Source organism: Berghia stephanieae, chromosome 6, assembly GCF_034508935.2.
Source record: "Berghia stephanieae isolate SIO BIC M18660-M18661 chromosome 6, UCSD_Bste_1.3, whole genome shotgun sequence".
Taxonomy (NCBI): domain Eukaryota; kingdom Metazoa; phylum Mollusca; class Gastropoda; order Nudibranchia; family Aeolidiidae; genus Berghia; species Berghia stephanieae.
This window is the reverse complement of record NC_088365.1, coordinates 9144397-9159663: the sequence shown is the minus strand read 5'-3', so window position 1 is coordinate 9159663 and position 15267 is coordinate 9144397. Positions and strand designations below refer to the sequence as shown.

General features: G+C 35.0%; 1 protein-coding gene across 1 annotated transcript; it reads left to right on the top strand.

Moving 5' to 3' along the window:
- The first annotated feature begins 6080 nt into the window (after positions 1-6080).
- Positions 6081-10925, top strand: LOC144975619 (acid phosphatase type 7-like). Its single transcript, XM_078919783.1, has 3 exons — positions 6081-6193; positions 8092-8806; positions 9600-10925. The coding sequence occupies exons 1-3, from the start codon at positions 6172-6174 to the stop codon at positions 10444-10446; spliced, it is 1584 nt and encodes a 527-aa protein (XP_078775909.1). The 5' UTR covers positions 6081-6171; the 3' UTR covers positions 10447-10925.
- The last annotated feature ends 4342 nt before the right edge of the window (positions 10926-15267 follow it).

Sequence of the window (15267 nt, the reverse complement as noted above, 5' to 3'; positions counted from 1 at the left end):
TGCAACCGAGTTACTTAGAGTTTGTGTGGCCAATTTCACTTTCATTTTGTTCTTGTGGAAAGCAATATGAATTGGCTTGAGTTTATTAGCCAAAACAAGGTTATCTTTTAATTGCAATTTATAAAGCGCTTCAATATACTCCCACTTGATAACATTTCCATTTGAAATAATTATCTTCTTGTCACCTAATGTGTTCCGAACATTTTTTATCAAGTGGCAGGCGTCTAATAAAAAGTAAACTGCTTTCCCGTTTGACGGATGTGGAAATGTATGGACAAATTGTTCTCCAAAGCTGCAGCCAAGGTTATGAGCCGTCGCTTGATTTGTATGTGATCCATCACATACAACTGCCCTGACACAGAATCCGTAATCGTTCATCAAAACAATTGCCTCCTTTACTATATTGGCTTGGACCATTGCCGACAGCTTGTTGATGAAAAAATGTCCAATCGGTTGTTTCCAGTGGCCCCTCAATCCTACAGCCATGAACACCAATGCCTCGGTTGCTAACGTGTCCTCACCTATTCCGACCTTAGCACTTCCCATGTCCACGGAGCCTGAGTAGCACTTGTTTTTTGCGTCGTATGCATATTCAGCGCGTATTGCCATGGAGTCAAACATCACTGTCACATCCTTCATTGCAGGGTCGGTCTCCAGATTTCTTGCCATGAAAGTCAGCATTTCTCTATTAAAACCTGGTCGGCAGTCTATGGCAGTTGCCCATTTTCTAATTGTTGACTCATCGGGCAGAGTAAACATACTTCGGACATAATCATAAGCTTTGGGGCTGTAAAATCTCAGGGTTGTAGCGAAAGACTTCACATCGTCAGAATACCGCATACCCTTTGAAGAAGTGGAGGCAGATTTCAATTCGTTTTCAATGAGTGGAATCAGTGTCTCTCCAAAGTTTTCCATGATGGCATTTTGACCCTCCTGGGACATTAATCTTTTATTTTTAAGGTCATCCAGCAATGCAGAGTTTCTGACACCTCGTCGTTTAGCTTTCTGTGAAATCACCCTGTTTTTCTTCCTCTCAGCAGTGAGCTTTTCTTTCAATTCAATTAGCTCCTCTTTCATTTTTCTTAAATGTTCCTCAACACTCAAGTGAGAGTATGTATGGTCATCAGTGCACTTGTATTTCGGGATTGATGGTGATTCTTCTGTACTGGTGGATGGTTTATTTTTTGGTGGAGGCCGTTTGCGCGTGTCTTTGATTTTTTTGTGCTCGGGATATTTAGGGAAAATTGTGGGGACTGCGTCATTCTTAAGGCATCTAATCAACTTGCCATCTTTATAATCATCAGCCCTGAAGTGTTCTGAACAAACTCGAGAGTTTGGAGTTGGCTGCCATGGTTTTCCTTTGACGTCGTTTCTGCTGATGTTTTTTATCCATCGTTGTTTTCTCTCCTCATCATTTTTGGGGAAACTGTAACCAAATAAAATTACCATAATGGAACAAGATAAATGGTGTACCTTCCTCGATAGCAAACAAATGAAAAATGATTTAGGTCAAAAACGCAATACATATAATTGATTTATTACTTTGTTTTACTTTTACCTTTTGCCCGAAACGTCCGCGGTCTGCGCCTAATAAATTGAAGCTTACAATTCAACACTTATCTTTATCTTTTATTTTGTTTTATGAGACCATATAAATTTTGTTCAATTTCTTGTTCCTTAAGATGATGCACATACACAAATACACCCTCCCTCACCCCCACACGCATATATATATATATATATATATATATATAATATATATATATATATATATATATATATATATATATATATATATATATATATATATATACATACACACAACAACAAAAAAGAAAATAAACAATATTATCTTTAAAATAAAACAAAAACAAAAACCAAAAAAATAACAACAACAAAAGTAAAAATCTAAAATTACTACAAAAGCAAATGCAAACACAAACAATCAAACAATGGCAAGGCTAATTTTGATAAAAGGTTTAAAAAAATAGAGAGAGGTCTTCATAAGGCGTTATCTATGTATCAAGGCATTGCTATTTTATTTAATTTCTTTTATAGAAAAAAGTGAAAAAGGTAAATTAACTTACGGGTGAAATGATAGAGTTGATTCTTTAGATTGTTTGTACGTGCAATGAACAACGCAGCAACTCTGGACCATGTTTGAAAACGATATTATTCTTCAAAGATGAATAATAGATATTTAGTAATTCGTAAAATCCAAATGGAAATATGTATAAGTAAACTTAAATAAAATCACAATTCTGTAGTAAAGAGAGGTTAACATTTATAAGGTTTCTACTGTTTGCGTAAATATAAATATATGTATAACGGGTATTCTTTCATGTCGGGTTGTTTGATTCATTCATGTTAAAATATTTTTGATCAATAAACAGTAAGTTTAAATGCAACTATTTGCGTCTTTTGAAGGGTATATCAAACATAAAACAAATTTAAAGGAGCAGGACAATGTACCGTTATGAAAACAAATACAAAGTTATGGTAGGACTTGAAGAGGAACGGAAAATAGACTAGTAATAAAATTAATCAGTAGATTTTTAGCCTTAGAGGGCCAAACTGGCATCTTTCACCTGTCTCGTCATTCTGTCATCACCTTCATCCCACTCAGTACCATTCCCACACTCTCCTCCCAGCCAGTGGTTTCATATGATCACATGGCGGAACGCCGAGTTCCGCCTCTAATATATAGTAGAACTCTGTGGATGTAATACAATTTTGATCTTACATATTTACATTCACATGACCTTTTTTCAAAAGATTTTCCTCTTTTATTTTTCAATTACATTGATTTTTTTGTTTTATTTGTTAACACACATTTGATTCAATTTTGGAATCAACAGATTAAGACTATATTAGTTCTTATCTTTTAAAGGAATCTCAGGTATTTTTAAAATTTATTTATTTATTTTGGTTTCATTGTAATTAATTATCCTTGTTTCTTACTTTCGTTTCATTTGTTGTAATAAGTAATAAATAATAAATGAATAAAAGAAATTAAAGAATAAAAACATTAAAAAATTTAAAGAATAAAAAAGCCCCCCCCCCCCCCCCCCCCCCCCCTTTCACAAAAATATTTTTTTTGGTCAAAAAGTCACTCCTGCCACGGGTACCCGTGGGTACCCGGGTAATCTGACCACTACCCGGGTAATACCCGGGTAATGATTTGGGCGGGTAATCCCAGCACTGATAATTTGTATTTATAGAACAGTAAAGTTTGCTGCCCCAAACGTAAACAAAGGTCGAGAAGCACATGGCAAACCACATGTTCCTGTCTTGACAGCTCACGTTCCAATGTAAATAATAGAAAGAAAATAACCTTTAAAATTTGGCTGTTAGGTGGCAAAAGAAACACATATTCATAAATACTCGATCATGCATCAAATAATGTCTAGATATGGATATTTTATGGAACAAAAGGTAAAATTTATCAAAAGTTACGTCTATCTATTTTTAGACCAGAGCAAATTATTGCGCTGGTATGAACAAAACGAGAATTATTCGGAGCCTGATTTTCAGAATAATTTAGTCTTATATTATTATTTCTGCAACTGTTAGATTTTATGTAAACATATTTTCAATACTGAAAGTGTATTGCCTACAACTCAAACTACAAAATTGGGAGACCTATATTGTGCGTAAATTATTCCGGTCCCTAACGGAAATCACTAGCAACTTGTTATTGTTTACGTTTGGGGCAGCAAACTTTACTGTTCTATCTCCTTTTTCATGATTTTACAAAAAGTGCCAGATAAATCATAGAAATGAACCAAATGGTATGGGATGGGAGCCAAATCTTGAAAAAAAAAAACTACCTATTTTATCCTGTCTAAATGCAGAAAAAAAAAGATTAAATAACAGTTGTCGAAGCTGCCATATCATAGCAACTTCAACAAATAACAAAATACACAACACGAAAATTCCGTCCTTAGTCGACGGCAAAACTTTGATTGTCTTTTGCGTGCAAAACTGAGACCATGAATTTCTCTTTAAGTCGAGATAGTTGTGATGCTAAAGTTGAGTCAGGGGGATTCAATTTAATTCAAATTTGGTCTATTGCCGTTGGACAAAACTTGAAATTTGAAAGAATGGATGTATGGAAGATAATAATAATAATAATAATAATAATAATAATAATAATAATAATAATAATAATAATAATAATAATAATAATAATAATAATAATAATAGTCTCTCACTCTCTCACTAACTCTATCTATCTATCTATCTATCTCACTCCCAGTCTCTCTGGCTCTCTCTCTCTCCCTCTCTCTCTCTCACACACACACACACACACACACACACACACGCGCGCGCACACACAAAACTTCCACCATCCAAATATTTAACATAATTAAAAAATAAAGTAATATATATATATATATATATATATATATATATATATATATATATATATATATATACATATCCTGTGATCATCGTCTGCTCAAATAAAATAACTAATAAATTAAGAATTCTCGAAATAAATAAGTTTTTAAGTGTTTCCTGATAGATGGTCAGTCTGTTTAATTTTTAAAGATGTGAAGTTTTGATAAGTAAAGCTGGTCTCCTTAAAATGGTCCGAGCAAACAACAGCATGGGGAGAAGGCACAAAGTCTTTCCTCTTTAGCTGTAGTACTAGGCTAGTACCCACTTCTTGACGAGATCATTTCCACTCTTGAATGGAAATCGATGAAAGCTCACTTTCCCTTTTGTTGACGGCAGCAGCCTCTTATGGTTTTCACACTACTATGTTATGACGATCGACCCAATCAGCAAAGTCTGGTCCGCATCCGTGCACCGTCGCAAACCCGCCGGGTTGCATCGTCACAACACACCGTTCGACTCGATGCTCTGCCGTCTCAGGTTCTTGCCCACAACGGGTACATGTTGGACAGGTAGAAAGACCCCACCGCTGAAGCGCACTGGCCGTGAGGCAGCTCCTCGACCGAAGCCGATTCGCAGTCACCCAGTGTCTCGTCTTGATGGCGAATTTGAATTGGTAATCTATTTCTACTCCTAACAATTTCACACTTGCTTCGTAAGGTATCTCTGAGGATTTAATATTGAAGATTAATTTGTTTAAATTAAAAAAAAAAAAAAAAAGAAAGGAAGTTCGCCAACCATAGAGCTTGAAATTTGTCAGGATTAGCCTGCGTGCAATTTTTATGAAACTATTCGAATAACCCATTGCTGTGTTGCTCTAATACTATTTTTTAAAAACTTTTTTAAGTGATTGTAGAACAAAGCGTTGTCAACAGCATAGTTATAGGACAAAGTGTAGGATTTTATGAAAGAAAAAATTCATTTATGAAAGTATTAAAAAGTAACGAACCTAAAATTGATCCATGTGGTACTCCCTTTTCTACGTGTTCCTAATCGCTGACCGTGATCTCATTTTTTTAATTTTCTTTACGGTTCGAAAGATAGCCCTACTCTCAATGAGAGAAACTGAGTTATTGGAGACGCCATAACCACATTTTCTAAATCTTTCTTTTCTCTTAATGACCGTGCTCTTACGTGCACGGTGAATTATTACGTCAAACGGCAGCGTTAAATAGAGAAAAAATAACGCCCATTGTGCATCTTGTGTTTTGTATCTACTCAATAGGTTAAGAGAGAGAGAGAGAGAGAGAGAGAGAGAGAGAGAGAGAGAGAGACAAGATTTTAGAAATTTGATAGTTTTGAAATCGCCAAACTGGCAATCACACTTGAACCCTGAAACAGAGTTGGCTGAGTCTTGCAGTTGACAATGTGCCCCGAGAGAGCTGTTTGAACATCTTTTAGAAATTATTCACCGACTTTTGTGTTAATGCAAGCAAATTTAACCATTCTCTATCAAGCTTATCACCATTTCAATGATTTATTAGCTCAATTTCCGATCAAATTTTGGGTTTTTAAAAAATTTTTTGATCAGAGGAATTTAATGTCCTGACAATTTATTACAGAAACCTAAATAAATTGAAATTTCTCTAACAACCTGGCAATTGTCGACAGCAGTTGTGAATTTTATTAGATAGAGGATACTGTTGTCTACTGTTTACTGACGATTGCTCCATTTAGCCCTGCTTGTCAGTGACAGTCACTGACAAAAACAAAACATTCAGTACACGTCCCAAGGTTCCAGTTTCCTTGCCAATTATAATTCTTCTGTCTATGCTCAAATTTAGACACCCAGGTTCGTGATCAGTTTTATCTCTTATAACCTTGTACACGTTTTTGTGGATGCTTCTCGAAATAAAGCTCGTTTCTATCGTCATTGTCTTTCGTTTTATTTTCATTCACTCATGTCACTCATGTAATGTCACGGAGAACCCGCAATAAATTTAAATGGGGCATATTTGCGGAGAAATAAAAAGGTATTGATTAGACCAGGCACTCATCTATTTTAATACGGCCCACTCCGGATAATCGCAACACCTTGGGATCAGCGAAAATGTTGCGATTACCGAAGTTGAGTTCCCTCTCCACTATTGCAACATTTTACACACATTCATATGGTAAACTCAAACCAGTTGTTGTAAATGAGTTCTTAGCTTAGTCCACCACAGAACAATTTGATTGAAACAAAAACCATATGGCAGCCCTGTATAGATTTGTCAACCAAAAGCAGCTATGATGTAGTAAGCCGTCATCTTATTCAGATTGGATTCACTTTCACTCTTTTGGTCACAACATCTGTGTAAGAGTGAAAGAGATTAACCGTGATGAGAGACATTAAGCTTTCACCAAACTCGTTGGTCACAATGCACAGTTGTCAATCCCAAAATAAAGGATATCGCCCAGTCTCTCTTTACAACTGTCATTGTCTACTTGTCAAGATTATGCCCAGCCCTTCTCCCCTCCTATTTAATGGCCACAGATGATATCACAAACCCACACTGCAAAGCCCCACCGTCTTTTGACTCTAATAGAGTGGTGACATACTACTGTTACATTAAATCCTGCTCACTCTCGATTCTGCAACCTGCATGGATTTCATCCGTGATGAAATTTATATATAATATTTTGTTTCATTGATTTCTTGAATTTACCACTTTTTGAGGGCGAAAATTTGTTGCGATTAACCAAAGTTTGTTGCAATTAACCAGTGACTTTTATATAGGATTAATTCCGTTTCTTGGGAAATGTTGTGCGATTAGCCGAGTTGCGATTATCCGGAGTGGACTGTACTACTGTATTGTGGAAATTAACAAAGATCGAGACGAATCCTTAGAGTCATTAGAGATAAAATCGGTCCGGTTGAGTTGGTGCGCCGAATGAATTAATTTCATCTGGCAACATGGTGGCCAGATGGTGATTACCAAGGCGAAGATCAAATTTATGACCAGTCATAATGCACTGGCAGATATTCTAGATAATCAATTAAATCTCTAAAAATTAATTTTTTAAAAAGATATATCAAAGAAAAAAAATTGCTTTATAGCCTGGAAAGTTTATCAAATGAAAGCACTTCCTCTCTTGTTTTGTATCAAAATTTGAGTCTTATCTATTGCTCATAATCCTGGTTTTTGGCTAACCAAACATTCCAAAATTGAAATCCGACTCTAAAACTCAATTAATTAAAGTCGTGTTGTAAACTTTTTGAATTCAGCCAAATAAATATTTTACAATCTTAGAAATATAGGTAATTTGTCTGTATCGTGTAGTGTAAATTCAAGAAATTTTAGTCGTTCAGGATTATAATTTATGCTGTCAGTTTATGCTGAAATTGGGGCTTTGGCCCGCTTGAAATGTGACCAAAGAAGTCCAAATTTAAAAGTTGCATAACTTATTAACTTTTTTCCCTCCCGTGTTTGTTTTGGTATCAAAATTCTTAGAATTATGTGTATACTTTCCATAACAGGTAATCGATTTGCTGTATGTATGATTTGAAAAATTGGTTTGGAATTGCTACAGTAAAGTTTTTAAAAACTCCTGAATGAATAAAAAAAATTCTCATTTGGAAACATAACAAATAATCAGGGCCAACAAATTTCTCCCTTGGGATGATTGAATGGTACTCTATTTATTTTCTTTTGCTTTTATTTATCATTTATTCAATATATAATTTTTTTCATTTGTCATCCAAATCAGATAATATCAACATGGAGGTCCTGATTAAAAAGTGTTTGACTACACTTCTTGTACTTCAGTCAGTTTCAGTGTGCAACACTCACAATGCTGTGGGTGGCCATTCAAAGATTCCCAGAAATCCAAGACAAATGTTGCAGAAGTTGGCAGTTTCGTACAATTTACCAGAGCAAATACATGTTTCATTTGGAAATCAAACAAACAACATTATTGTTATGTGGTCTTCGTCTTCAAGTGAAAAGAGTTTCGTAGAATATGGGAACAACCCAAATAAAATTTCTCGTGTTGTTGCAAGAAGCACAGAATTGAAGGAACACAGTGAAAATGCTAAGAAATTTATTCACAGAGCAGAGCTTGTGAATCTCATCGCAGGAAGTCATTACACTTACAGAATCATTAGTGGAGCATCTGAGGCAAAAAGTAAAGCATTTTCAGTCAATATTCCTCGTGATGATCCAGCAGAACCTCATACACTTTTGGTTGTAGCTGACATGGGTCTACTTTCAAAATCATTGCCATACGTCACTCAGGAAGCATTGAACAACCGCTATGATGCCTTCTTCCATGTAGGAGATATCGCCTACAATCTGGATTTCCAAGGTGGAAGCTACGGGGATCAGTTCATGAACAAAATACAAAAGTTTACATCCATGTTGCCCTATGTTACAGTTCCAGGAGATCATGAAAAATCATACAAGTTTTACCACTATAGACATAGGTATAATAAATTATTTTTTCTTCTTTTTTTTTTCAGGTTTTTAAAATGTATTTGTTTAATTCAGCTTTATTTTTTTTCATCTTTGTTAACCATGTTCTACTTTACCGGTAAGGGCTGTCTGAAGCCGGTGATCGTGAAACTACTAACGAAAGAGTGAAAATAGAGAGGCTTCATATGGGAACAAAACAGACAATGTACGTTTCGGGTACAAATCCTTCGTCAGCACAATACACAAATATGAGAGAAAGGGAAAGTGAAGATAGTGCAATGTTGGATAAAGCTGAATATTATGAGAGAAAGGGAAAGGTGATTTGTGTATTGTTGTGCTGACGAGGGTTTGTACCCGAAACGTCCATTGTCTGTTTTATTCCCACACGGAGCCTCTCCATTTTCACTCTTTCGTTAGTATATTTTACTTTACCACGATGAATCGGTAAATTTTTTAACGATGTTTTTGTTCTACTGTCATTTGGACAATAATACATAAATTTTAGTCTCTCATATGTATGCTTTAATTCTTCTTGAATTAAAAGGGATAATATTATGTTGATTAAGATAGTGGGGATATGCGACTGGTCTAGGAACCCCCTACAAATTGCTTTTGATTAATCCTGAATTACATATTTGTGTATTTAAATTACAATTTTGTTTTTTTTTTTTGTTTACTTATTGACATTTAATTCTTTGTTCAGTAGATTGTTGATTTAAAATTACATAACTCTTTATTTTCATGTCATACCTTTTATCCTCTATGCATTTAATCTTTTAACTTCAACTTTAATATTTCTCACAGATTTTCCTCTCCAGGGGTGTCATGGCCGATGAAAGAGAAAGAGCTATGGTACAGTATTGACATTGGCCTCGCCCATATTATTGGTCTCAACACAGAAGCCATTCAGGCTGGAACAAAGTTTCAAGCTGAACAGCTCGACTGGTTGAAAAGAGATCTCATCCAAGCAAACTTAAACCGAGAGGCATCTCCATGGATTATTGTGATGGGTCATAGACCGTTATATTGTTCCAAATCTATAAACAAGATGGATTGTGACGATGATTACTCCAAGACTAGACAAGCTCTTGAGGATTTATTTTTTGAGCATGGTGTCGATTTATATATCAGTGGTCATAAACATTGTTATGAGAGGTCATTTCCTGTCTATAAAAGTCATGCCTTCCAGATGAATACTGTTAACCCTAAAGCTCCAATTTATGTCATTATTGGGACTATGGGATTTTCATACCTTTTTCATGAGCAAAAATCTCATCCGAAATGGCTGGCAGCCACTTTTACGGAGACAGGCAAAGAGCTTTTTGGTAGACTTACTATAATAAATAGTACTCATCTAACATGGTCTGCACATGTTGCCACAAATAATAAAAAAGTTGACGAGATGTACATTGTCCAGCATCGACATGGTTCTTTTGGGAAGCCAGGTGATCTGGCCATCGATATTCTGAAGCAAAAAGTTGTAGTAACAGAGGAAGTGCATGCAGGTTCTCAGAGTGCACCGTCCACTATGGATGCCTTCTATGATCCTGTGAACAGAAATTGGATGGTGACCATCGGCATATTTTCTTTTTCTTTTCTTGTATTTTTGTTTGTTAGATATTTCAAAATCAGATGTTTTAGTTTAAGTTGATTATCTTAATCTCCAATTTGGAAAGGTTGTCTAGTTGTTTTGATTGCAAATAATTCACCCTTCCCCTTTTTGCTGCAGTCTGGTTTAATGGAGTCCAGCCTAGCTAAGTCTCCTCAAACATAGTAGAGCTTCCAAGATCTTATTCAATTTGATTGAAAGTAAATTCAGCTTCACAATAAAACCTTATCCTGAACGAAAACAGTAAGAAAGCATGAAATGAAATGTAACGTAGACTAAGTTTTTAACTCAGTAATTGGTGTCTGAGAAGATTCTTTCATAACTAAAGACTACCTCAGATTCCACGACTCTTGTCCAATGAGTTCTCATTTTAACAAGACTTCACAGTAGTTTCCTACACTTTGTTGTCTGAGAGGTCCAATATACACTTATTCTCACACTTTCACAAATACAGTCCTTGAAAGACATTGACATATGACATACTACATAAAAAAAAAAATTAAAAAAAAAATATAAAAAAATTTAGTATCCCCTTAGCCAATGAAGGCGGGTGGTTGGATGGGAGCATCACCCTTGAATCATATACCTATGATGTTCGCATGGGTGTACGATCCGATAGTGATGTCGTTTCTTCTTCTCTTTACTAGCCTATCCTGCTTCTTTGGTTTGTGATTGTATTTTTGACAGGGATATTTTTTTTTCTGTAAATCTTCTGCCTGTTTGTTCTTGGTTATTTATAATTTAGCTTATATCTTTAGGTTATGATTTTGATTTACATTTGTACTATTTTTGTTAGATTGCTTGTTTTTTTGTTTCAGCGGTCTCTCATATAACCACAATTGTGTTGGAAGAGACCTAAAGCAACAAACAAAAAAAAAAAAACTTAGCCAATGAATGAATGCAAAAACTTGTCACCGCAAAATATTGACATGTCTGCTAAGGTCATGTGACATGCGTAGTCACATAGTTGACATTAGACTTGCACATCCATGACTGCTTACTTTTGAATTAATACTCAGTGCAATTTAATACCTCATCTCCCGTTGGTTTTCTTTTTAACCCAAGTATCTGTTTATCCGATGAGGTTAGTTCAATGAAAGAGTTTCTTGTATCATCCATTCATGACCCACCACCTCAGTCTGGTATTCTGGGTGGGGTTCCTGACCTCCGATAGTGGGCAAGGGGGTACATACTGTGTCTTCTATCCCCTTATATCTGTAATTGTAATTCTAGAACTTTCCACTATCCCATTTTCTTCCTTTTTACTGCGCATGGCGATGATATAACCTTAATGTGTTGCAAACGCTGTAAAACCCTTGAAAACAAAAAACAACAATCAGTCTGGTATTGTGTTGGTACAAACCAACCCTGATCATGTAATTCTATGAAATGAATAGAATTAATGAAGAAATGTGAGTTTTTCTAACGTTTCAGTTTTAGAAGTGACATTCTATCAATCCTCAATGAAATTTTATTTTAACTCACGCAAATGTCATCCATTAGGCGTTAAATTCAATATTCAGCAACTCATCCGTTAAACATTAACTGGGTGGGGATCCTGACCTCCCATAGCGGGCAGGGAGGTACATACTGTGTCTTCTATCCCCTTATATCTGTTTTCCAACATGCTTTCTGTCTTTGTCTTGGAATGAGATTACTTGGTTTTGTCCTGGCTCTGGCCGGAGTCCTAGCTGGGAGGGAAACAGTCAAATGCATAGTTATTGTTTTGGGAGATGATATTTTTTTCCTTGTAAATCATCTCTCTGTTATGTATTATTATTTTTATTTTGAATGTATAATGTAAGCATTTGAGTGTGTTCCTCTTTGTTGGATTTTGTGCTTGTGTCTGGATGAGGCTTATAGGTGATCTCAAACTAAGTACATTGGTGGTATGCTCTTGGAATCTACATCTGATCCCTATTTGTTCCCAGTTCCCTTATGTCTTACTTTTTCTTGGGTGCTTTAATTGTAATTCTAGAACTTTTTACTTTCCCATTTTCGTCCTTTTTACTGCGCATGGCGATGATATAACCTTAATGTGTTGCAAAGCGTAACCTTGAAAACAAAAACACATCGTCTGTAATGTTGAAAACCCAACCTGATCATGTAATTCTATGAAGATAAATAATAAGAATTGAGTTTCTACGTTCAGTTTTAGAATGACATTCTACAATCTCAATGAATTATTTTAACCACGCAATGTCATCCATTAGCGTAATCATATTCAAACTCATCTTAAATTAACTCATTCCACATCTCGTGTAACAGATCAATTCCAACTCACCCATTAGAATTAAATGAATATCCAGACTCATCATATATTCAATATCACATCATCCATTAGACATTAAATTCAATACCAGCATCCATTAGACATAATTCATCCACATTCACCATTAGACATTAAATTCAATATCCAGCAATTCATCCATTAGACATTAAATTCAATATCCAGCAATTCATCCATTAGACATTAAATTCAATATCCAGCAACTTATCCATTAGACATTAAATTCAATATCCAGCTACTTGCTAATCCTAACATAAGAACAAACTGAGGCAGTAAATCACATTTGCTATACAATCAAATCTTTTACTCTACAGGCATCTGTGTTTTCAGTATCAAACCATTCCCATGATAAGACTTACATGTCTATTCTCAAATCAGATTTGATATTTTATTGCTATTCGAAAAATTGAAAGACTATACATGTAAATTCTTTTTATATAACTTATATTTTGTATGATTTTTAGATGTTAAACATTGCATCTCATTTTCTTATATTTTGTTTTTGCATCAATGTTTTGTTTCTTTTAATTGCATTCATCAAGTAAACTTGATTAAAATCTAATCTCTCATATACAAATATGCGAATAGTTTCCTATATTGTGGCTTGTAGCATGTGAAACTTACCATTTACACTTTATTGTAGTCCTTTTTGAGCTCTAAGGCTCATCAAGATGAAGATTGTCCCAGTATCTGTAGTGTTTAACAATCAGTCGGTAAACAATTGCGTCTAAATGGGACACAAGTTACTGCGGTCAATTTTACTAGTTTGATTTAAATTTACAGTTTTCATTTGACCTATTTATAAATTGCATTTCAATTCCGATTTTCATATTTGATAATAATATATATTTATCTTCTTATTATATTTTCAAAAAAATTGTTTATGTTTTTGGAAAGCCGACATATTTAACAGATATCCAAAATGTAAAATGTGTTATTATTGTGAGAAAAAAAATCAATGAACAATTACACCGTAACTTATATATGTTTTTCTATATTGTCCATTTATTTACCCGGCTATATTCTTCAATTCATTTAGCTTGGTTCAATCATGTCTATGTAAGAAAGCTGATTTATTCAATTGTCATGGATTGTAGAGGATTGGTGATGATGACATGTTTAAATGTTATTTCTGGGTGAGGATCCTGACCTCCCATAGTGGGCAGGGAGGTGCATGGTGTGTCTTCTATCCCCCATACCCGTTTTCCAATTGTTTCCTATAATGGTCTTGGAATGAGATTACTTAATTTTGTCCTGACCCTTGCCGAGGTTCCTTGGCTGGGAGGGAAACAGTCGAATGTATAATATAGCTTTGGAAGATGATATTTTTTTCCTTGTAAATCATCTCTCTGTTATGCATTGTATTATGTTTAGTTTATATATTATATTATAATATTGGTAAACATTTGAGTGGATTCCTCTTAGTTGGGATCTGTGCTTGTGTCTGGATGAGACTTTTAGGTATCTCAAACTAAGTACTTTGACGGTGTGCTCTTGGAATCTACATCTGTTCCCTATTTGAACCAATTCCCCTTTGTCTTATCTTTTCTTTTGTGCTTTAATTGTAATTCTAGAACTTTTTACTATCCAATTTTCTTCCTTTTTACTGACGCTGATATGACCTTAATGTGTTGTAAGCGCCGTAAAACCCTTAAAAACAAAAACAAAAAACATATGTAAGAAAGCTGATTTATTCAATTGTCATGAATTGTAGAGGATTGGTGATGATGACATGTTTAAATGTTATTTGCTTAATGGTTGTTGAATTTGATTATTTAATGTTGTCTTTATGTTGATTTGCAATTCCAATTGTTGAATGTTATTTACCAAGCAAGTATTAATGTAGTAGGGTGGTTATTTTTTAAGTTGATAGATTATTAAGTGAAGGTACTCTGGGTGGTGGGGGGGGGGGGGGGGTTGACTGAAAAAAAATTGCTCATTTATTTCCGAACTGAAATGAATCCTATTAACGCTTTTCAACAGCACAATAATGGACTTGGTCTCACCCCCCCCCCCCCCCCCCACACACACACACACTTTTGTGTGTTTCTTTACAAAAAGATTTTCCTGACAGATGTGCTGAAATGATCTAAATGTGTCGCAAGCACCATAAAACCCTTCAAAAAACAACAACAAAAAAAAAGCCCAGTGTTTTTATCTTGAGTTTTAATCTGAAATCTTAGACTCAGTGCAAAACACAATATGTATCGCTTACTGATAAGCACGATACACTACTCATGGAGCGGGGGGGGGGTAGGGGGGGGGGGGGGGCAAAGGTATGAAGGGGTAGTGGATAATTAGATGAACAAAAGGGTTTTTATTTAAAGGGATTTCTTTAATATTAATAACTCTGTGACACGAGAACTGTGGGTTGTTAGGCGAGGACCACTGTATTACAGTTTTTAAAGATGTCATTGACAGTTCAATTTATTATTTTTATCAGTATTATAATACACATGACATTGGGCATAGGGCGATGTGTCAGAGGGGAGACGGCATTCTACTATTTTATTTTTGTGTGGCTTTGTGATATTAAATTAAAAATTGAGCTTTTATATAGCGCAATATCCACT

What these genes read in the sequence shown, in the direction of transcription:
- LOC144975619 (XM_078919783.1), top strand. Translation starts at nt 6,172, where the DNA reads ATGCTCAAATTTAGACACCCAG. An exon ending in GCTCAAATTTAGACACCCAG is followed by an intron (nt 6,194 to 8,091) that starts GTTCGTGATCAG and finishes CATCCAAATCAG; the next exon opens with ATAATATCAACATGGAGGTC. An exon ending in TTTTACCACTATAGACATAG is followed by an intron (nt 8,807 to 9,599) that starts GTATAATAAATT and finishes TATTTCTCACAG; the next exon opens with ATTTTCCTCTCCAGGGGTGT.